Source organism: Balaenoptera ricei, chromosome 2, assembly GCF_028023285.1.
Source record: "Balaenoptera ricei isolate mBalRic1 chromosome 2, mBalRic1.hap2, whole genome shotgun sequence".
NCBI classification, from domain to species: domain Eukaryota; kingdom Metazoa; phylum Chordata; class Mammalia; order Artiodactyla; family Balaenopteridae; genus Balaenoptera; species Balaenoptera ricei.
In genome coordinates, this window is record NC_082640.1 from 145,305,855 (window position 1) to 145,331,158 (window position 25,304).

Sequence of the window (25,304 nt, forward strand, 5' to 3'; positions counted from 1 at the left end):
ATTAGTGGATTAAGTAAATGAGTTGTTTTTAGAACTATCTGTGGTTTCTGTGGCTCAGCCCTGAATAGTAAGGCCTACCTAGCAACAACTCTTCACTTTAGTTCTGTGTGCATGGTCTCCATCACCCACCTGCTTCCCACATGGCAGGGCTCAGAAGCCCAAGGCCGTGGTCCTGCAGGATGTGCAATACTTTATCAAGCTTGTGATAAACAAACCTAGGTGGTAGTTCCCCTGGTGCCTGTGGCTGATTTCATATCAAACCTTATGCCGTTGGAAGCTGCCAACATTACTTGGAGCATTTATCCCCAAGGATTCATCAAAGCCATCCTGTTCCAAACAGTTGCTGTCCTGTCTCAAGAGGAGCAGCTTGAAATTCAAATCCCATTATTTCAGAAAGATTTCAGCCCTGCAGGAAAACTTAGAGGTGGAAAGCGTAGATCAAAATTCCCTCAGCTGGGGGCTTCCCTGGTGACGCAGTGGTTGAGAATCTGCCTGCCAGGGGACACGGGTTCGAGCCCTGGTCTGGGAAGATCCCACATGCCGCGGAGCAACTAAGCCCGTGTGCCACAACTACTGAGCCTGCGCGTCTGGAGCCTGTGCCCCGCAACAAGAGAGGCCGCGATAGTGAGAGGCCCGCGCACCGCGATGAAGAGTGGCCCCCGCTCGCTGCAACTAGAGAAAGCCCTCGCACAGAAACGAAGACCCAACACAGCCAAAAATTAATTAATTAATTAATTAATTTTAAAAGTGAAATTCTTAAAAAAAAAATAGCTAACATGGTAAATTAAAAAAAAAAAAAATCCTTCAGCTGTAAACACTCCTCTGTTTTAAATTCCTTCCCTGGGTCTTGATAATCTGGATGTTTGTAAAGTTTATTTTAAAGATTCTTCACATGAATTGAAACTGGGCATTCCTTGTTGGACACATATCTATATTTTGTGCCAGATTCTGTGAAAAAATCTTTCTGTCCAACAGAAAATCAGAAAAGTTCTTAGTTGGAAAATCAGAACCCCATGGTTATTAATTCTCAAATGCTGAAATGAAATGAACTGGCTGACTTCAACCTCAGCTGATCACTAAGCTAAGCTTTGAGGATTTAGCATCTTCTTTTTATGATCTCAGTAGAGAGAGGGGGAAATTACTGAATTGCTCTATTTTCTGAAATGCAAAAGTTAAGTGCATTCTTTCTCTGATCCAAATTAAGGAAGACAAATAAAACTGGGGAGACTACAAATATTCCAGATTCTTAACACAGCGGAACTATAACATTCGATTAATTCACCTTAATTTAGCATCATGTAACTTCAAATCAAGAGATAAGGACACTGTTTTCACTACTTTCTCAATTTTGTTTTAACATAATTGGAAGCTTTTTAACATCATCTTTGTTTACTTTCCTCTGTATTTTTCAAAGAGGACAATTTATACTCAGTTTCTTCATTTCCGAAATTTTTTTCAGTCCTCTCTGTATTTCTTGTTTAATTCCCAGAAGAGCCTACTAGATGTTTTCATATGTTAATAATTCCCCAACTGAGCCTATGAGTGCATTCTGATTACAAAGAAATTAGTTCAAAGCACTCTCCTCAGATATAATGTATGTGCCTTATTAATGTTTTTATTAACTGTAGCTGATGAAGAGATTATTTTCTGGCTTAGTTCCAAGAATCCTTTTTTAGCTCTCTAAAGGAAAAGTGACTGCTGAATTTTCACATAAGAAATTCACTCTTAATGAATGAAATGTGATTTTTTTTCCAATTCTCTAATTCAATATAGTTTAATCATGAAAATACAGATAAGGGCTTCAACTTCTGGAAAGCATTAAGTCTCTTATCTCACACAGATCATTAACAGAAATAAAGATGAATAATGTGAAGCTGAGATATTTGGGTTTAGTTCCAGAAGGCTCTTCCTAAATCAACAAGTCCAAATTTACTTCTTTTTTTAAACCTTTGATACAAGAACCTATTATCCAGGGCCTTTTAAAGGGCCTTAAAGACATGAAAAGAGAACAATTTTGTTCAAACCAGAACCCTAAAACATTTAAAATACTATATTATAAGTTTGTTCCAGCCAGAAGTGAGATACAAAAAGACAACTCAGTTCTCTGACTTGGAGAAGCAATGATCCAGTGGCAAAGCGAATCAGGTTTAATAAATTTCTCACTTCCATGTAGGTGATGCTATGGCTGTTTTTATTCTTTGGTAGAAGCTATCAAAGGCCTTATCACCGTTAAGCCACCTAATTAGCTATTTGGAAAATTTTTAAATGATTGATCACTATGAGAATGCAATCATCTGATTCTCATCTGATTCAGATTCCAAGGTAATGAAGGTAGCTGGCCCAACATTTTCAAGGTCTGATCATTAAACGGCGTAGAATCACTCCAAGCTCATTCTAAAATGTTAGATTGCTGCCCACAAAAAAGAAAAGGTAGTTACTCAACACAGGGCAGGTGTTAGCTAATGCTATGATGGTAATCATTTTGCAGTATATAAGCGTATCAAATAAACACGTTGCACACAATGTTATGTTAATCATATCTCAATACAGCTGGAAAAAATATAAAACATTAGATTATGTTCCGGAAAAAAACCTAGCCTCAAAATGTTATCTATGGTTGATGACCTGAAGGCATGCTATAATTAGTTCATTACTAAGGGCTTTGTAGATGTAAAAACTATTTTGAAGTAAGTAGAGAGAACCAGAGAAAGTTAAGATCACATGAAGTTCTACCTGTCATGTGATATTTAAGCTTAATCTCAGTTATAAGCATTACGGAGAACCCTCAGTACTGATCAGTTACCATCTTTTCCACAAATCCAACTAACTCCGTTTAACACGCCCCCTCCCGTCCCCCACAGTGCTGTCCAGGATAGTTAAATAAGGGACTACTGTTTAATTGTCAGGGCGCAATAAAGCATCCCCATCCCTCCTCCCAACTGTGCTGGACAGTTTCAGGTCCAGCATGGCTACCAGCTGGAAGAGAACCCCCTTTTAATCAATCAACAGTACTCAATGCTGAGTACTAGATACTGTGCACTTCCAAAAAAGTCCTAAGCAAAATGAGATAGTGGAGTTGGGAATGAGCCCTACTGCCAAGAACGGCTGGGGGAGTTTCACAGGGGAGGACTGAGTGGGAGTTAGGGTTCCCGGGAAAGGCTTCAGCGAGAGCCGGCGCGGGGTGGGCAGACAGACAGAAAATGGAGAAGACCATCCCAGGAAAAAAGAATAATGGTGGTAGAAAAAAAATGCGGGATCCGGAAACGTCTGATGCATGTTCTGGTGACAGTGATTACAGCCCGATGAAGGCAGAGGTCTTGGACAAAGCAGTCGAGAGAAACGAGGAAGGAAGAGAGACCCCAGACAGATCCTGGAGGTCCTTGAATATATCAGGGGTGTATAAAAGAAACAAATACACTTATAAGAAATGCTTCCTACCCATGAACTGTTGAATCCCTGAGTTACCTGATGGAAATCTCTGATTCCTTGATTTTATATTCAATCTCTCCTTCACTTCTGCTGCGGTGTATTTTTAATTCGCACCACCAATCCTCTGAATTTCAAAAATAGCTCTGGCTTCCTGAGGCCAGTTCGAGAGGTTGGCAGTTCTTTGAGATCACACAGAACCTACTACTACAGTACTGGAGAGACCCAGCTGCACAAAGATCAATGTTTTAACAACCAAGACTGATTTCCCTTCCTCCACACAGGAACATCCCCAGGGAAGCTTTATGCACAGGGGAGCTAGCTGCAGACGGGGCTGGGGCTGCCACTGTGCTCTCCACTAACTCTATTCTACGAGTTTCCCTCATTAGCGTTTGAGACTTAGAGTTGACTCCTCACTAGTTTTCTCAAAAGAAATCTTTGGAGGAGAATAAGGGAATTTGCAGTGTCCCACAGCTGACTTGGGCAAAGGGAACTCTGTGTGTGTTTGTGTGTGTGTGTTAATGGTCTGAGTTCTACCACTCTTGGAATTAATGAATTTCAAAGCCTCAATTCCAGTGTGCCTGAAATTCTTGGTGCAAAAGTCCTACATAGAGCTGCGAAAAATCATTAAGTGTCAGTCCTAAAAAGAAAATTTAACACAACCCACAAAATCATCCATGCCATCAATCCTTTCCTCGTTCCAAATGACGTAACATTTCCTATGTTGAAGGAACATAAGAGTTTGACTGTAGCCATTATACATAACTGCTCATCAGAAGTGTCATGAACACCAAAATGAAAGAAAAAAACCCAGAATACATTACATTCTTTTTAGGCCAGAACCTGGTTTTGTTTAGCCTTGGCCAGCTATCTTTTTGATTTTTGGTTCAAGACGGGTGTCCTCAGAACATACCTGTGAGCACGGTTAGAAGTGGGCAGCAGGAAGGAAGTCTATTCACTTTTATGTATTTAACCTATTTATAACCTACTCCATGCTAAAAAGAGGATTTACACCTTCTAATAAAAATACCTACAATATAACAGGTTAAAAATAAATAAGTGGGGCTTCCCTGGTGGCGCAGTGGTTGGGAGTCTGCCTGCCAGTGCAGGGGATGCGGGTTCGAGCCCTGGTCTGGGAAGATCCCACATGCCGCGGAGCAACTCGGCCCGTGAGCCACAATTGCTGAGCCTGCGTGTCTGGAGCCTGTGCTTGGCAATGAGAGGCCCGCGCACCGCGACGAAGAGTGGCCCCCGCACCGCGATGAAGAGTGGCCCCCGCTTGCCGCAGCTGGAGAAGGCCCTCGCACAGAAACGAAGACCCAACACAGCCATACATACATACATACATACATACATTAAAAAAAAAAAAAAGAATGTAAGCAGACAAGAATAGCATTAAAAAAAAAAAGAAAAGAAAAGAAAGAAAGCCCTAGAATTAATTATGTTTAAAGTAATGGTTCTCTCTCTAATACACTCTCCTTTAGAAAAAATAAATAAATAAATAAATAAATAAATAAATAAATAAATAAATAAGTGGAAAACTCAGGAAATAAATGCATTTAAAACCTAAAATCCTGAGTTTGTCAGATTTTTCACCACAGGCATGGGGACAGATTTTCTCCCCTAGAAATCCCCAACTACTAATAATCTGCAAGTAACCAATGGCTCAGATGGAAAGATCTATGAAGAAATGATTTCTTGGACTTGGAAGGCATCCTGCTCTGCAGACCTAACATCCCTTAAGCACTCATTCTCCTGAGGTGGGTAGAGGCAGGGATCACAATCTCTAATTTAAACTTTGGCACTAGTGTGTCCTGCCTAATGTGGAAAAAGGAGGTCTACACCCAAGTTCTGCTCCTCTTGTCTCAGAAAAATAATTCAGTTCTTTCCAAAGAAAGAGTAAATGGCATTACTCTTAAATCCAGAAACCCTGGGTACCGTCTGAGGACAGGAAGGAACTCCAAGTAACTGGCAGGTACCTACTCAAGGAAACTCACATCCAGAGATGCTCACTCATTCCAGATGCAGAAGTCAGGGTACAGACCTCCATGGGACAGATTTAGAAGTCTGTCATGTTGAGGCAGGAGGCAGACAGGCCCTAGGTAAGACATTTACAGCTGGCCTCCCATTTACATCTCATGAAGCAGGAAAAAGTGGGCTTCAGGCCAGACATTCACAACTAGCCTCCTGTTTACATTTCCTGAGATAGGAGATAGGTGGGCTCCAGGTTAGGCATTTACAGTCAGCCTCCTGTTTGCACTCCAAAACGGAAGTAACAACTGAAACAGGGTAAAAAGCCAGGCTTTGTCTCCTGTGGACACCTTAAGATAACAGTTGTGGCAGGAGCAGAGAGGAGCTAGACCTTGTCTGAGTAAAGGATCAAGAGGCCATAAACTTCCCATCCTTGGGGCAAGGGAGACACTACACATGCGCAGAAAGGCTCCTTGCAGGTCAAAAGTCAGGGGACAATGCCAGGCCACACTGAGTCTTGCTTCTCCCAGACGCCTTCACGTCAAGATCCATCTTGGCTGAAAGGTGCGTGCGCACCTAAGGGGAGGGTCCTGAGACAAATTAGCCAGGGGGGACAAAACAAGATGATTGGCCAGAAGGAAGACAAAGACCTGGAAAACTGCCCTTTTATAAAGAATTTAAGTATTTCCCAAAGGCGCGACTCTCTCTCTGAGTTCACCCGTGCATCTTTCCGCATGTACTTTGCTTTTCCAATAAACTTTTTACTTTTCTCTTTACCTTTTGCCGCCTCACCTGAATTCATTCTTGACAAGGCAGGCAAGAACAAGGGATCCAGGCCCCAGCCCCTGCCCCCTGTGGTCTAGTGGTTAGGACTCCCGGTCCGGGAACTAAGATCTTGCTTCCAGCTACTACTCGCGCTGCATGCTGCAAGCTGCCACTTAACTGCTGCGTGCATCCGAAATCAATGTGACCATGGGCTTTCTGGGAAAACTAAAGCATGGATATTGACTTTAATCTCAATGTGACTGTAAAAAGCTGGGGGTTTTTTTTTAAGGCACACTAATCCAATACACAAAAGATCATTACAAGCAACGTAAATCTTTACTAATGGAGATTCAATTCATAGAGCACAGAACACTTCTGATAATCCTCTTTCGCCATCCCCTTCACAAACAGAAGCTGCCTCATGCCAAGGGAACAACCAGCAGACCCAGTCTAGGACAGCTGTGCTCCATGGGTGGGACCCAGGTATCAGTACTTTTTGTCGCTCTCCAGGGGGTTTCAGCCAAGAGTGACAACCACTGGTGCGGGGGCTTTAGCCAATCTGCCACTCACATTGCGCTGGTTACGTTGGATTAAGGTTTCTTTCCTTCTCCTTCCTTACACATATTTAACCACGTTAGCCCGGCAACTTCCTGAGCAACCTCGTAATACACAGCTTAACATGTTATATGCCAAAATACACTGACATTTGTTGCAGTGAAGAGTTGTTTGAAATCTCACACTTCCCACTATCTTTTACGGAGCATCTTTTTCTTGCTGTCACAGCCCGTGTTGCACTATATTTAAGTGTTCAGTCTTAGCTACATGTTAAGTGTTCTAAAAGAACAAGAAGGATGATGGGGAGAAGAAAGAGAAGAGCTGACACGTTTGAGGACGAAGGCTCTGACTTTCTCACAGACCAATGCTCAGTTTCTCTAAGGCCGAACCCCCTCACCCTTTGCCTGCAGTTCATTCTACCTTTCTACCAATTCAAAACACTTTCTCTTTCTTTCATATTAAAATCATCCTAAATCACCAGGTAATGAACCTGATAAATAATAATAAATCCATGATAACATCTTATGGGTTATCCTATCCAGACAGCAGATCTACATTTTTGTAAGGCCTTCTCAAGGTATATTATTGCAATCCAAAGGAAGGCTCTTAATATTGAAGAGTAGGCACCATGTTAAAATGGGGAGGGGGATATAAATTAGAGATCACACAAGCACTCCCGAAGTCACACCCCCACAGATGGCTGCCTGCTCAAAGAAACCCCTGGTTGTAAATGATGATTCAATTCCCCACTGCGTAATCGCTCAGCCACTGGCCTCACATCTATAGAACCATTCTCTGCCCCATGGTAATTTACCTCTTTACAGGTCAACCTCTCACTCTTTCCACAACACATAGCACACACTTAGTATGTGCTCTATGAATGTCTGGTGAAAAACTAGAAACATGAATGCTCTTCATTCTTCTGCTTTCCACAAACATCTCTATACTGTTAATTGAATATTTATCATGTTTTTTAAAGACCTCCAGAGGAAAATATTCCAATTCCTAAATCAGGAGTCCATCCCAATGTTAGATGCAGGCTTTTGAAAAAAACGTGAAGACAGCTATAGTAATTCTGCACTTAACTAACTGATGGCTTTTGGAAGCCTTATCTATTCAGAACATCAACCAAACCATAAAGTGGCCAAAAAAATGGTCTCTTCTTGGAACAATACCACCACCCTCAGGCCCTCATCCAGAACTCATGAATTCAAAACATATTTAAGATAAATATATTAGTTTAACAAGATTAGTCACAGGCTTCTTGGAAGAGAAAAGAAACATGGATAAGAATCAGCCACAAGAGAAGTAAACAGAAAACACAGAAATCATAGATAGGTATAGTGATTGACACATGCCCCCATCCGTTCCACCAGTCATGTGATCACATTCCCCTTGTCAATGATTGTTTAGAAATGAGCATGTGACCTAATCCCAGCCAATCAGAGGTGAGAATTCTACTGGGGGATTCTTGGAAAGTCTTCCTCTCTCCTGAGGAAGGAACACAGTAAAAAGACAGTCCTCTTCTTTGTCTGAGCAATGTCTTGTCTAGGTGTGATATCTGAAACTGCTGCAGCCACTGCAACTGTAAGGAGGCCAGCCTGGGGCCAAAGTGAACATCCCAAGGAGGACAGTGCAGCAAGTTGGAAAAACATGAGTCACCAATGACAGCTGAGCTACTGAGTCAACTGACCCAGGAGCTCCATCTCTGGACTTCTTGTTTTCAGAGAAAATATATTTCTTTACTCTTTAAGTCAATTTAAGGTTTCTGCTACGTGTAGCTAAAGGCATCCTAGCAGATACAGAATGCACAGAGGAAAGAATCACCAGACATTAATTACATTGCACATGTTTAAACATTAAAATGGATATGTTGACTCAACTTTGCCCATATTGATTTTATACTTTTAAAAGAATAATCGTGTGATTTATTATAGTGAAAGGATAAGAAGTAGTGTGGGTCACAGTATCTGCTCTCTGTACAGGTTCTTACCAATAAATTTGAAAATAAACTTGTTAGATCAGAAAAGAAATTGATTCTGCATATGTAAATAAAGAGCTTCCTATATGCTACTAGCATTTTACCAATCAATGCACCTCAGTCATAACATGGAACTTTCACTCCTGATTCTCTGTCCTCTATAGTTCAGTCCACAATCACACCTCCCAACAGCAAGATCAAGAAATAGGGCTCTCTCTCTCCAAAGCTTTACAGGCAATGTGTATGTGACAATACAGAAAACAGAAGTGCACAGAATTAAGCCATGGATCTACTGCTTTGCCTCAGAAAGTCGTCTAAGTTTTCTGCTCCTGTTACTTCACAGAAAATGAAACGATAATCTATTCAAAGAGTATGTATTATTTTTAGCCAATCCCAACTACCCACTTCAATCTGTTCATTTTTAAAGGTTTCTATGGGTTTTAGCATTTGCTTTGGAATACCATTCATATTGTAAGATAGGATGTGATAGTCTATAAATAAAAATAACCCACTTAAAGATAGGAATGAATAAGATGGCCAATTAAAGTATGATTATATTAAATTGGATTACTTTTTAAAGGTCTCAATCTTTGCATTTTTAGTGATTCATTAAGAAAAAACTATAGTTAAGTTTATAACACTCACACTCAGACTACAGCTGTCACGCAAGCTCTACTTCTAAAATGAAGCTGCTCATGAAATACTTATTGAAATCTGTATTAGTTTCCTATTTCTACTATAACAAATTACCACAAACTTAGGGACTCAAAACAACACAAATTTATTACCTTACAGTTCTGGAGGTTAAAAGTCTAAAATGGGTCTTGAGGGACTAAAAATCAAGGTGTCAGCTGGGTTGTGTTCCTTCTAGAGGCTCAAGGGGAGAATCCATCTCCTTGCCTTTTCCAGCTTCTGGAAGCTGCCAGAATTCCTTGCTCATGGCCACATCACTCTGACCTCTGCTTCTGTCATCACATCTCCTTCTCCGACTCTGACTTGATACTTCTCGCTTATAAGGACACTCGTGATCACACTGGGCCTTTGCAGAAAATCCAGGATAACCTCTCCCTCTCAAGATCCTTAACCTAATCACATCAGCAAAGTCCTTTTGCCATGTAAGATAACATAGTCACAGGTTCCAAAGATTAGGATGTCAACATCTTTGGGGAGCCGTTATTCTTGGTACCACAAAATCCATCACAAATAGGGGAGGTTTCCCTCTATTTCACATGACCTGAGAACATTTAGGAAACTGTATCAATTAACATTGATCCAGAAGTTGTCACTCATTTTGAGTTAATAGGAAATACTCCTGTCCCTCCAAGAAAAAGTTGGTGAGCTAATAAAATCCTAGACCTGGACACTACTACTCTAACCCAGTCTTCCCACAGTGGAAAAAAAGGAAGGGCTTGAAAGATTTGTTCCTTATTTTGGTTCCCATGAAAACTACAATGCTAAAAACATGTTGGCAAACTGAAGATATCAGAAAAAGAAGTGGCAGTAAAAGGTAGGAGACAACCAGGAAAATGGTAAATTTTATTAAAAGGAAAAATCTGATATGAAATAAAAATTCAGGACTTGGGGAAATCACTTTTAAAAGCATAGCAGATCACTAAATTGGTATCACTAATTTAAGAAACCTTAGCCATGCATGGAGGCTGGAATCAGGACAGGGGGACAATAGGGCTATTTGTCCTGTGCCTCATGCCCTACACACCTTAAAATGTAACTGCTATTAGCCAAAAACTGGGGAAAACCCAAATGTTCATCAACAGGTGACTAGATAAACAAAATGTGGTATATCCATACAATTGAATACTACCCAGCTATAAAAAGGGAACAAATTACTGATACAGACCACAACATGGTTGAATCTCAAAATCATTATGCTAAGTGAGAGAAGCCAGGTACATAAAGGTATGTATTATATGATTCTGCTTATATAAAATTCTAGAAAATGCACTCTAATCTGTAGTAATATAAGTAGATCGGTAGTTACCTGGGATTGGGGACTGAGAGAGAGACAGACTGCAAAGGGCATGAGGAATCATTGGGGGGACAAAAGGGAAGTGATGGAAATATTCTGCATTTTCAGTGAGATGGAGGCCACATGAATGTAGCCTCCATCTTGACAACCGTCAAGACTCGTCGAATTGCATACTCTGAGTGCAGTTTATCGTATATAATTTATACCTCAATAAAGTTGATTTTTTAAAAATTTGACTCTTCTTCAATGGTAAATTTGTGTTGAAAAAGGGTAGAGCCCAAATGATCATGCTACCCTTGAATTGTAACCGCTACAGATTTTTCTAAGATTCATAGCCTCTCCGATTGCTTATAATTATCATAGATGGTAAGCCAACTTCCTAAGTGGGGAAAATTGGCTTCCTGGACCACAGTCCAGGAATAGATGCCATATGGCCTCCATAGAGTACCTCTGTACAAAAGCAACCCTCTCTCCAGTAAAGGGGTACAGTCCCTAAATATTCACCCAATCCATACTTAAAAGACTGTTCAACTGTCCATGATCCTTCCATATTATAAATCCACTACCTGAGGAGTCACTTGATGTGTAGATTTTTGTCTTTGTGTTTAACCTCTGTAATAAGTTACATTGGTATTTTGTATTTTATTTTATTGATCTCAACCAGTTCATGTAGAACCGGTGCATTTCAGACTAAATATTTATTCACATGTTCCCAGGCCAGTGTTTGTGTTTGTTTTATAATATTTTGATATATTTATAAGCTTTTAGCAGTTTCATTTGATGTTTTTAAAGTAATTACTGCCCAATTACATGCCGGATTTGTTCAGGAAATAATTTAGTAAATACAGCATTGTATGCACATGTATGATACCTTCTGCCTGTCCAGTGGAAGTCCATCCTTTATCACCTCCTCTGCTTACCATAAGCATATTCCACAGGAAATCCCAGGTACATTTCAACTACAACCTTTATGCCAACCTAGAGGGTGATAATCCCAGAATAATTTCTCAGTCCCAGACTTCTTCCCTGAATTCAAGACTCAAAATCGAAGTCCATCCTGGACACCCCACAGGCTCCTCATATTCAATGTGCCCAGAATTAGCTGATCATCTCCCCAATATGCCAAGTTCAAGTCGCTCCCTCTATTCCCTCTCTTCATCAGAGACATCACTCTCCACCTGTTCGCCCAGTCTAAAAACCTAGAAATCATCCTCAACTCTCTTTCTATTTTTCCTCATCCCCCCAAATCAGTTAGTACCCGTGACAAAAAGCTCTCAGGTTGGCTCCTTTTTCTTCATCCCACTTCCTCTGCCTTAGTTCATGCCTTCGTTTCTCACATGTACATTTCATTGGTCTCATAAGTGGCCTTTCTCTCTCCCCAGTCTCACGCTCCTAACCTGTTCCTCCACTGCACTATCACTAGAATGGTTTTCATAAAGGACGAGGGAAAATCTCTTGGCAGTCACAGATCTTCGTGATGCATCCTTGCTTACCTTACCTTTCCAGCCCTGTCTGCTGTTATATCTCCTAGAGCTTCTTTTTACACACTTACTGCGTTCTTTGCCAACCCATCTGTATTATGCCATGCTCTTTCATCCCTCCAATGCCTCTGTGTATGTTCTGTCTTTGACCTCTTTCTCCTGCAAGCTATCTCCTACTTATATATCCTTCAAGCGACAGCTCTGAACTCTCCAAGCTACTCTAAATGGCCCCCTTCTACATTTCTGCTCTGACCTCCTATAACCCTACTTTTATTATAGAATTCACCCACCCGGCACTGAAGCCTTTACGAGTGGGCTCTGCTCTAATCAAGAAAAGGCACTGCCTTATTTTTCTCTGTTTCCAATGCCTTGCAAAGGAACATAGTAGGTGTTCCATTTTTTGGATAAATTAATTAACCAAATCTAAAGGACAGCTCATGAAAGAATTCTATAATGGAAGAGAAGATTAAAGATCCTTATGCATGTTTCCTTAGTTTTAGAGATTATGAAAAGGATTCCTCCTTTGACTGCAAACCTTTAAAGGTTTACCAACTTCAGTCTGAGCTTTGAAAAAAGCGAGAGAGCTTGTTTTAAACTACACAATCGTGTGATAAACAGATGATGCGACCTTCCCACTCCATACTTATTTTAATGCACTTACCCCTCCTCATCACTAATCTGAAAGAGTTTTCATGGAAGGAGAGGAGAACAATCTTTAAGAAATCATATGTAATAAGATTCTAAATTGGAAGTTTCAACCGAGGCACCAGGATACACTAGTATGATATTCCAGAGCGAAGTCCAAGACCAACATCCAAATTTTCAATGAAATACTCCAAACGCTGGTTATATGACTCTTAAATCTAACCTCTGCTGTACTTAAGGTATAAACGGGTCTTTTAAAGACTAAAAGAGTTTCAGGGAGATTTCTTTGGAGAAGAGGTCACTTCCCCTCAGGTCAAGAGAGTGAGGCCTCAAAGAATCACCCAGAGCTTAATAGCATCTCTCCAGAAAAAGGTAAGAGGAGAGAGACAGAGGAACGTCCCTGCTGACAGGAAGAGAGTGTCAGAGTCGGGGTCAGCCTGCATCAGCGGAAACTCTCACCGAAAATCTAGGCTGGGCACAAGAGAAGGTAAGCTTGGAGTTGTCTGGACACTAACTGCTGAAACAACATTGTATTTGATGATGAAATGCAACCACGAGAATGAGCAGAAAAGTCATGGGACGGCTGCAAGCTCACCCAGAAGTGAAGGAAGAATTTCCCCAGGGAGGAAATTCTAAAAGGACAGAGGATGACAAAATACATTTGTTTTCTGACTCCAGTCCATTCACACTGCTTGTGCAGTTGACTGGTTACACACAATTCCTCCCCATTTGGAAGTCCTCCCATAGCCGACAGCTGTCCTCCAGCTGGGAAGGAAAGATGGAATTCCTTCCAAAAATTAGGTAACCGTGCTCTTCGTGGGCAGATGGAGACTGTTTGGAGCCTGACTATTGAAGAGCATAAATATAAACATAGTGAAGAAAGAACTGAGAACTTTTTCCCAGCCGAAACACCCGTAAACAGAAGATCATTTTGTTCCATAATCTATGCCAATGAAGGAAAGCTGTCACCTAAGAAAACTAAAATGAGGGGAGAGAGGAGGGAAAGAAACACACATGACTCTTACCCAGGCCCTGACTCTGCTGTTCCCACTCGATGGTGTCCGGCACCTGGTAAGTGGCTCCTTCCAAAGAGACCACGTTTCCCTGCTCTAAGCCAGGTTCCTGAGACGTGATGCCAGGGAGAGTAAACCCAGGCAGCTCGGTGTCACCACCCAAGGTCTCATCCAGGGAGTCTGCATCTTTATCCTCCTCATCTTCCTCCTCCTCATCTTCTTCATCCTCATCTTCTTCTCCCTCTAGGCAAGAAGAAAGCAAAGGGAACATGAAGAAATACAGTGAGTGCATACAAATGAATCTTTTGAAATGACCCAAACACTACAAAACAATCATGATTGGCCTTTCAAAACAAATTTTATAGCCAAAGTTGAGCAATATGAGCTTTGCGGGATTACAGGCCCACCGTATACTCACATTTTAAACTTTCAAAACCACAGCTATGTCAGATGATTATCATGCGTCATGTTTATTGGGAGTCAAAGTTCAGGTAATACGGATTTTTGTTAAAGCCATATTTATACTTACAAGGGTAGGAAACATCCTCTTCCTGTTTTCTGGAGATCATTAAAGATTTATCTGTTAGAAAGCACACTGAAATACTAACAGAATTTAAAAGGAGTGTTCCAATCTCTTTCTATCTCATAATACTAAACAAGAGAATTCATTATGTTGGCACAGTTTTCTTTCTGTTCTTCTTCCACATTAGTGAGTAGAACTCACAACAGTGTTAAGTGAGAGGTCCATAAATCCACTCCTGTATCTGTGTTCCTTACAGAGGAGTGACCCAAGAGACGGGAAACCATTACATCAACATTCTCCATACAATTCTAAAGGGGACTGGGAAATGAAATATTGATCAAGGACAGTCAGAAAAGCAACACATGAAAAAAATCATTATCATTACCATCATCATAAGAGTTAAATTCACAATGTGTCATCTGTGGTGCTTCAAAAACTGTTGGTTTAGGAAACATAAGGCCCCCAATTTCATTTTATTTCATTAATTTTAATTTTCTAGGAATACTTTGAGCCCCCACCCACATCCTGAAGGCACCCCTGAAGCCCCGGACAAGGACCCACAAAATCCACTGAAGGCCTTTTCCTTGGTCTCCCCCTTGTCTTCGAACACAGTGGTGACTGCAACAGGGAACGCTTTTTAGATGGTAAAGAGGAGAGGGAGGAGTAAAGCCACCCAAGAATTCTGAGACTTTCCTTTTCTTCTTCCAGACAATTTTCTCCACATATATCCCTTTTCATCTATCATTTACAGGTTTTCTTAACTTAAAAAAAACATTACCTCTAATCTTTCTCATTCTTATATATCCTTTAACTTTGTGGGCCTTAATACCTGTCACTGTTCCAAAATTTCAACAAATATTTATCAAACACCTAGTTCCAGGCACTAGGGATAGAGCAATGATGTTTCTGCTTTCATGGAGCTGATATGTCCCTCAGGACATGTACAGCAAACAAAGAGATATACAAATAGATATACAATACATTACACTCTGATTAAAACCAGCAAGAAGATAGAAAATGCCCGGTACTACTATTATAGATGGAGAGATCAAGGAAAGTTTTTCTGATAAGGTAAAGTTTGAACAGAGATCATACCAAAATAATGAATTCTCTTGTTTCATTTAGGTCATTAAAGATTCCAAGCAGAGGAGAACAGAGGGAACAGCAAGACCAAAACCTTGAGGCAGATGTCTGCTTGCTGTGTTCTAAGAATGGCAAAGAAGACTTGGCTGGGGGGCGGGAGGGACAGAGAGAATACAGGAAATGAGGGGGAAGGGGTAGGCAGGGGCCACATCTAACATATATTTATAAAGAATGACTCTGCTGCAGGGCGGAGTATAGGCTATATCAGAGCAAGAGACAAAGCAGGGAGACCCAATAGGAGGCTATTTCAAAACCCAGGGGAAAGGGAGAGCAGTGGTCAAATCTGGGATGTAATTTGAAGGTAGAGCCTTGCTGATAATTACAATGTGCGATGTGGGAGGAAGACCCCACTTTACTGAAAATGGGAACTAAAGAATAAAGAGCAAAATCAAGAATTTTATTTGAGATATATTAATTGTGTGGTGCCTTGTGCCTATGACATACAAATGGAAATGTTGGAAGTCTAAGGAAGGTCAAAGCTAGAAATAAAAACCTAGGAATCATCGACTTATAAATTATATTTAAAGCCTTGAGACTGGCTGAGATCACCAAGAGAATGAGAGTGGATGAAAGCGAAGTGGTCCAGCCCAAGCCCTGGACAATCGAACATTTAGAGGTTGGCCAGCAGAGGGAGATCCAGCAAAGGAGACAGAAAAATGACCACAGGTGGGAGAAAAACTAAGATTGAGGGACTGAGTAACAAACTGAGACTCTGGCTTTGACATTTGGGAAGTCATTAGTGACCTTGACAAAACTTGTTTCCCTGGAATGGTAGGGACAAAAGTCAGACTGAAGTGCTTCCAAAGAAAATTAGGAAAATGGAAGTAGACACAGCAAATAGAGAAAACACAAGAAATTTGAAAAAGAGAACAGGGACATTAGGGGGTAGCTGGAAGGAGATATGGGGTCAAGGGTAGGTTCTTAAAATAGGAGCTACTAGAATTTGCTTGTAATTGATGAGTAATATCTGGTAGACAGGGGGAAATTGATGACGCAGGAGAGAGCAGAGAGCGGCTAGAGGAATGTCCCAAGAGATGAGGTATAATGGACAGGTTACACACATGGACCCTGGAGCCACACAAACTTTTTACGGCTGCGTGATTTTGGACAAGTTACTGAATTTTGGTGTGCCTCAGCTCTCTCACTGTAAAACTGGTATGAGTCCTACCTCACAGGGCCGTTGTAAGGATTACATTAGTTAATATATCAGGTACTTAGAACTAAGCCTGGCACGTAGTGGCCACCATATAAGGTTGGCTTCTTTGCTATTACAGAGAGGGGAGGGGGCCCAGTGCACGGCCAGCTCAACTACATCCTCTGCCATAGCAGGCACAGGTGCCAGCGGGTGGGTAGATTTGGTGGTGGGAATACGTGAAAGTTATCATATCTCTTTACTTAGTCAAATAAAAAACTGGAAAGGAGAAGAGAAATGTTGGTGGTTTGAGGCAACAGGAAAAAGTGTGAAATAGTCATCTTGAAGAGTGTGTGAGTGAATTCTTGGGGAAAATGAGGTAGGACCGCCAGGCAACCCTATGAGTCCACATGAGATGTGATGTCATAAATTTAAAGTAAGGCGTGTTAAGATGATCGTGTGTTTTTCTTCAGCCACATTCAGCTGCTTGGGTGCAGGAATGGGTGGAGGAGTAGAGTAGGCAGAGACATTTAACCAGAGCCAAGTTTTGCTAGGAGAGCTCAATTGGGGAGGGGGGGACGAAGAAGCAGTTGATTGTGTCTGGGCATCTAACGTACAGCATGGTGACTATGATTAACAACACAGTATCATATACTTGAAAGTTATTAAGACAGGAGATCTTAAATGTTATCACCATACCAAAAAAAATGGTAATTATGTGAGGGGATGGAAGTGTTAACTAACCTTACAGTGGTAATCATTTTGCAATATATATATATATATATATATATATATATATATATTATATATATATATATTTATATATATATATATATATATATATATATATATATTGCAAAATGATTACCGTGTGTGTGTGTGTGTGTGTGTGTGTATCAAATCATCACCTTAAACTTACATATGTTATATGTCAATAAAATCTCCATAAAGCTGGGGGGGTAAAAAAGATGGACCAGGGACTCTAGCTAAAGAGAAGTTGAGAAGGACAGTGGATAGAGAAAAAGTAACAGGGTCACTGGATTATGGAGAAAACTACCAGGGATCATCAAGACTATTTGACAATTTTGCTGACCTTCCTCCTATAGACAGAAATTTGTCATAGGCTAAAAAGAACACTTCATTATTTTTAAAATGTTATAAAATCACTTTTAGTTACGTTTCCTCTCCACAAACCTAAGAGGGTTGTACTAGATGGAATAATTGTGACAATATGATACTGATCCCCTAAGAACCGCAAAGGCGAAGCCAGAGCTCTGAGCCATGGATTTCCAGCTCTCATCATTGAACCGTTGTCCTCTGACCCAGCAGTCCCCAACCTTTTTGGCACCAGGGACCAGTTTCGTGGAAGACAATATTTCCACAGACCGCGGGGGTTGACGGGGGATGGTTCAGGCAGTAATGCGAGCGATGGGGAGCAACGGGAAGTGGCAGATGAAGTTTGGCTCGCTCACCCGCTGCTCACTTCCTGCCGTGCGGCCCGGTTCCTAACAGGCCACGGCCCGGTACCGGTCCACGGCCCTGGGGTTGGGGACCCCTACTCTGACCACCACCAACCACCAAGGACAACTTCTATTTGGTCCTCAGCGTGTTCAGTCAGTTCCTCTTCTTTAAAATATAGAGCTAACTATCTGATCCAGCAATCCCACTTCTGAGTATATATCTAAAGGAAATGAAATCATTGCCCTGAAGGAACATCTGCAGCCCCACATTCACAGCAGCATTATTCACAATAGCCAAGGTATGGAAACAACCTAAGTGGCCATCAATAGATGAATGGATAAAGATGTGGTATATATTTATAAATACTTATATGTATTATTCATATTATATAATTTATATTATACCCATAGATAGGTGTAATATAATATAAATATATTATAACATAAATGGAATATTATTCAGCCTTTAAAAAAAAAAAAGAAATCCTGTCATTTGCAACATGGATGAACCTGGAGGGCATTATGCTAAGTGAAATAAACCAGACAGAGAAAGACAAATACTACATGGTATCACTTATACGCGGAATCAAAAAAAAAAAAAGTCTAACTCATACAAAGACTAGAAAAGTGATTGCCAGGGTCTGCCGTTACAGGTGGAAATAGGGAGAAGTTGGCAAAAGGATACAAACTTTCAGTTATAAGATGAATAAAGTTTGAGGATCTAATGTATAACATGGTGACTACAGCTGAAAACACCATATTGTACAATTGAAATTTGCTGTGAGAACAGAACTTAAATGTTCTCACCAAAAATAAAAAAGGTAAATATGTGAGACAATGAATGTGTTAATCTGATGGTGGAAATCCTTTCACAGTGTATGTGTGTATCAACTCACCAGCATACACGTTAAATATCTTACAATTTAATTTGTCAATTATACCTCAGTAAAGCTGAGGGGAGGAATACAGAGCTATAAAAATAATGAACGGGACCTCAAAAGTCATCTTCCTCCATCCTTTTGCATCCTGAGGAGAGGGCAGCATCTATGCAAGTCTACGCAAACAAAATGTTTGCTCCCTTCACGATGGGATTTGGAGGACCTTGCTCAGGTCAACGTGTCTCATGTCTCACAATCTCTCCCACACTCACCCCCCATGGTAAAGCCTTCCTTCTCCTCCCTGCCCTGAAATGCCCGACATGAGATGTCTAACTCCAAGCCAGACAATAAAACTGAGGAATACTCTCTCCAGAAACACATGATTGAGTAATATACAATTATTCAATTGTATATTGAGAAAGGGAAAGGAAGGACCCTGTCTGATGTGTGGGGTGAAAGAGGAAAGTCTTCTCCTTGTCCCAGCAATACTGACCTTCAACACAAAGGACTGTATAAGGTTTACTAGTTGTCACTTTTAATACCTGAGCAAGCCTGGGGAGACAGCTATAGAAAAAGGAAGTTTCAGAAACTGTGCAGAGAAAATAGGAGGGAGACAAGCCTTACAGGAGTGAGAGTTCTCTTTTAGTCTAGCTTTATTCCCTCATTATCTTTTTCTGCCAGGGAATTTTCTTATTTATTAGGAGGCTACAACCATTTTGTAGCTGTTAAACATCTTTAGTAGAATGTCACCTGTACCCTGCTGCAATTTCCAGTGGAATGTTGACTACTATTACAGATCAGTAACAAAAACAGGTATGATAACCTTTCTAATATTAGCAAAATAATGTATTTTACAGCAGCTTGGCCCAGAAAGGTGAAAAACTATTGGATAAAGGAAGGACAATCTTGTCCTCTGCTGTATCACCAGTGACCAACCCAGTGCCTGGCAGTCTGCAGCACTCAGTATTTGCTGAATGAATTGATTGATGGAGGAATGCACAGTCAGTGAGCTAGATCCAAAACAACTAGATCTAAGGAAACACAGAATAGCATTTAATAAGCAATTAGTAACACATTCCTCTGAGTAATCTTGCGACAAGCACAAAGGCAACATATCAAATGGACAGGTACAAAAGAACCCAGAGTTGTATGCATGCTTCTTGCACTAATAAAAACTGAAAAGAAAGTCATCTGTATTTAGCCAGTCTTTCAATAGTTGCATCTAAGAGAAATAATAATGTTATGAACACCTCTGAGCACAAAGGATAATCACATGAAATAATCATTCAGCAAATAAAACTGTGCCAAAAACAATAACAGGATCCCCGACTCAAAGAACTGAAACTAAACGAAGAACTCATTCAAATAACACTACCAGGTTATATGTTAAAGGCTATAGGGTAATGCTTTCTGAATTTTGTAATTTGGGGTTAAGATAAACCCAAATTTTATTTTCATTTATCTGAATCCCAAATAAGCACGTGGATCAACATAAAACACACACGCACAATTATTCCATATAAAGATAGCACAGAAAAAGAAAAAATGAACCTTTAAAAATGCTCTTGGTTTACCATTTATAACAGATACACCTCATATATCAACATCTGGCGACAGTGACCAGAGACTGAAGTTATATTTGTCCTGAGAATCCCTAAAGAACACTGCAACCCAGGAAGTGAAGGTTCAGAGAGTTCAGCCTAAGAAGTTTCTTCTAGTCATGTCCCCTGGAGTGGAAAGTGCATCCTCGTAACTGATGCTTCTTTTCCCCAGGTTGACTGGACACCGATTACTTCATAAAACCAAACAATAACGCTGATGCTAACAGCAATCAAAGGGGCAGTCATGATGGTTTCCGAGTAACCATCTCCCGTGAGAGGCAAAATCCTCCCACCACTTCGCACCGCTCCCACTCCCAAACACCTGACATGGATTACATAAAATTCCCTGGTCACTCGTGCTGAACCAGCATCTGCTCAAGGCGTCCCACTGAATTCAGGATGCACAGTCAGGCAATGACTAAGGCTACTTGCTGTGGAGCTAATGGATTTTTCCGTAGTACTCTTACCAAGATCAAGTCACTGGCTAGCATGTCCAATGTCAAGAATTCCGACACCTAACAATAGTGAGAAAACCGACTTAGGTGTCAGCCAAAGCGCCTACACAGGTGTTTGGACATTAGGCAGCTCAGTCTGCAACAGGGTCTAGAACATGGTTTGATTTCTGATTGATGGGCTTGAGGTGAAATGAAACAGTTAAAATTAAAACTGTAAAACCTTAAACAGAGATGCCAGGTTACGTGCCACATGGCCAAGAGGTGCTTGATCATATTAAGTAGTGTGGCAACAGCTCAAACAGAGAAATGGCCTGTTGCAAGTGGCAGGAAGAAAAAAAAATATGTCTAGACAGTACCATCTCTAAGCCAATTTCATGTGTCTGGCCACTCTCTGACAGAATCTCTTCACAGCTGTTTCATAACCCATAACAATACCTTGTACTTACATGGGGCTTTTCTTCTGAGGAAGTCAAAATGCTTTGCAGGCATTATTCTCCAAATGTACACAGTTGGCTAAGGAGAGCAAGTTTTATAAGCTCTGTATTACTTACAGCCTACTTCGCTGGTGATATAACTGCCTCGGGTGCTCAAATATCACAACAGAGCCTCAAATGGGTTTGTTAAACCCCAAATTTTGACTCTCCAGGTCAGGCCTGTTTTCTTTATTTACTGCAAACATTTCTGCCTAAGGTTACCAAAACCAAGAGTTTTCATTTTGTTCGGAACCAGGGCCATGATCTTCCCAACAAAATCAATAGAAGATATGGAAGAAAGTTTGCCCTGTGGTCTGGGCCCGAGTAATCTGGTTCTGCTACAAAGTCCAGTTACCATTTAATAGGCAGTTCCCACCAAAGATGCTCAGTTTCTCTCAATCTATTTTTATCACAGTTTAGACATTTTAAGATTTCCAGAAGATAGAGACATAGCTAGCATTCCCAGAGTATTGTTAATGAGTCCAAGGGGAACCCTTGGTTGAGAATGTCACCCCAACAATAGGAGTAGGAAGAACCCCACCTGTTAACACTTGTTCCCCAACATGACCTCTCTATCCTTGACTTATAGGAAAAATAGGCTCCTGCCTGTACTTTCTGTCTGTTTAGAATAGCAATGATTAATTTGAATCCTTGTCTTTTGCCTATCTATTCATTAGGTTTCAGGGTCAAACCTCTCTTTTTCTTTCCTTTACAAAGTTTAAAATTAAATCTAAGGTACACAAATTAGCACACGTGAAGAAGAGGAAGGATACCATGAAAAGAAACAGGGTGAATTCTCTGGGAAGAGGCTAAGCATGAGTCTTTCTCCCATTTCCCCTGTAAACAGAATGGCTGTGACACATCCAAGTGGCAGACTTTTAAAAGAAGAAACACTTGTTGGCAAGTGTTTTCCTGGGAACCCCTATACAATATAATCAAGAGCCACTGTAGCAAAATGGTTTCCACACATAAAGAGCGACTGAAGTACTAGGGATGGTACTGCCTTAATTTTCCAGATTTATTTTTAACTTTGGCTTCAAATGGGATGCAAAACTTAAAGGCCAGAGAAAAAAAAGATTAAACTTGTTTTGAGGAGATGAAGCAATTCTCCAGCAGATGGCTCCCTGAGATTGAAAGGGATTGAGAAACCCCAGAAACTACTGAAATAATGACCACAAAATTCAGCAGCTCACAATGTTAAATTTCATTACATTTCTTAAATCTTAAATATTTCTGCCAACTAAGTGCTTCTTCATTTTTATCATGTAATATTAGATATATACAAGAGAAAATGTATATAATGTTTCTGTTATTAAGCATAATAATGAAATCACCTCCAGAGAACTCACCATTCAGCTAAAGAACTGGAATATTACTACTGTGGCATCTATTTGCATATTCCTCTATCATCTTAACCACCTACTTCCCCTGAACGCCATAAAAAGTTACTGAACGATGAATCACTTTGCTGTACAGCTGAAACATTGTAAATCAACTATACTTCAATTAGAAGCATGTAATGGAGAAAGAGTTACTGAATGTTATATTCTGGGACGTTTTTTTCCACTCAAAATTATGACTTTAGGTTTCACACATCTAACAAAACACTGGTTTGTTAATTTCACCAATTTATGGTATTCCATTTTGCAAGCATGTCACAATTTATTTATTTAGCTTCATGTGAATAAACTTTTGGGTTATTTAGTTGTTGCCAATTTTTTTTGCTGTTATGCATAGTACTGTTATGAACATTCATATATGATCTCTAGTGGATCTACTCACTGGTTTCTCTAAGGCATATTCCTAAAAGTGGACTCGCTCGGTCAAAAGGAATAGAGGTGTTCAACATGCTAAATGATGTCTAGATATATTTCCTTAGCTCCACATCCTTACCAACCTTTGCTATTGTCAAACTTTTTCTTTTCAATCTAGTGTGTATAAAATGATGGGTCACTGTAGAGGTAATTTGCATTTCCCTAATTATTTATGAGGTTGTGTATCTTATCATAAGTTTGTGTATCTCTGTGAAATGCCTATTCACATGTTTGCTCCTTTTTCTTTTAAGTTGTCTGTCATTTCCTATTGATTTTTTGGAGTTCTTTCTATTCTGGACACAATCCTTCATCAGTGATATGTATTACAAATACCTTCCCTAATTTTAGAAGTTGTACATTCACTGCCTTTCTAGTATATTTTTAGAAAAGTTTTCAGTTTTAATATAGCTGAATTTATCAATATTTTCCTTTGTGGTAAGCAATTTTTGTGTCATGATTTTAAAAATCCTTCTGTATCCTTAGTTCAGAAAGATATTTTATAATTTTTCTCAGATTTTTGTTTCATCTTTTACATCTGTTTTTAAACCATATGGAATTGGGTTTTGTGTATCAGGGTACATTCAATCTGATTTAATTTTTTTCCAAACGGACAACCAATTGTCCCAAAACTTTTATTGGGAAAAAAAAATGCTTTCCCCACAACTCTGTAGTGCCATCTCTATCCTACATTAAGAACCCCTACAGGAGTGTGTCTGTTTCAATGCTCTCTATTCTGTTCCATTAGTTATTTTAACTATCCCTGTCCATGACCACATTGTCTGAATATATAAAGATATAATAAGAGCTTTATAAGTCTTAATATAAAGACTCCAATTTATTCCTCTTCTTCAGTAGTGCACTGGCAATTACTTCTTGGGCTCCTCCAATTTATTCCTCTTCTTCAGCAGTGCACTGGCAATTACTTCTTGGGCTTTTGTTCTTCAATACAAATTTTTACAATAAGTTAGTCAAACTGTCATGGATTAATGAAATGGAAAAATATAATAATGAAATCTTATTTTTATTCCTTCATTCTTTCTATTTTCTTTGGGGTTCTTCTGTTTTTATAGCTTAAGGTGGAGGCTGCTTGGGTCATTAATTTTCAGATTTTCTTCTTTTCTAATAGAAGCTTTAACGGCTAAATATTTCCTTTTAAATATTCGTTTAACCTTCATCTTACAAGTTTTGATATAATATTTCACAATGATTCTGTTTTAATTATTCTTATTTTATACTATAATTTTTCTTTGATGCATAAGTTATTTAGAAGTGTGTTTTTTTAATTTTCAAAGGTACAGGACAATTTATCTTTCTATTTTAAATGTCTAACTAAATTGAACAGACATCAGGGAATTGGCCTGCATGGTACCAGTTCTTTGAAATCTGTCAGGATTGCTTTATGGACTAGCATATGGTCAGTCTTTGTAAATATTTCATGTGTGCTTTAAGATAATGTGTATTCTCTAATAGTTTGGTACACTATTTTTTATATGTCCATTAGTGCATTTTGTATTAAATTTTATTTTGTTTGAAAATTTTAGCAAACTGAAACCAACACATAAAAAGGATGATACAGTTGGGCTTATCCCAAAACTACAAAGTTGTCTTAGCATTCAAAAATCAATCAGGGCTTCCCTGGTGGCGCAGTGGTTGAGAATCTGCCTGCCAATGCAGGGGACACGGGTTCGAGCCCTGGTCTGGGAAGATCCCACATGCTGCGGAGCGGCTGGGCCCGTGAGCCACAATTACTGAGCCTGCGCGTCTGGAGCCTGTGCTCCGCAATAAGAGAGGCCGCGATAGTGAGAGGCCCGCGCACCGCGATGAAGAGTGGCCCCCACTTGCCACAACTAGAGAAAGCCCTCGCACAGAAACGAAGACCCAACACAGCCATAAATAAATACATAAATAAATAAATAAAATTTTTAAAAAAGGGGCTTCCCTGGTGGCACAGTGGTTGAGAATCTGCCTGCCAATGCAGGGGACACGGGTTCGAGCCCTGGT

General features: G+C 40.1%; 1 protein-coding gene across 2 annotated transcripts in view; it reads right to left on the minus strand.

Moving 5' to 3' along the window:
• The window catches only part of ARMH4 (armadillo like helical domain containing 4), a 152,338-nt gene that overhangs the window by 76,722 nt on the left and 50,312 nt on the right, over positions 1–25,304 (minus strand). For both annotated transcript variants that reach the window (XM_059914307.1, XM_059914308.1), the window contains exon 5: positions 13,837–14,067. In XM_059914307.1, the coding sequence (XP_059770290.1) occupies positions 13,837–14,067 (231 nt within the window). The remainder of the gene's footprint in view (positions 1–13,836; positions 14,068–25,304) is intronic.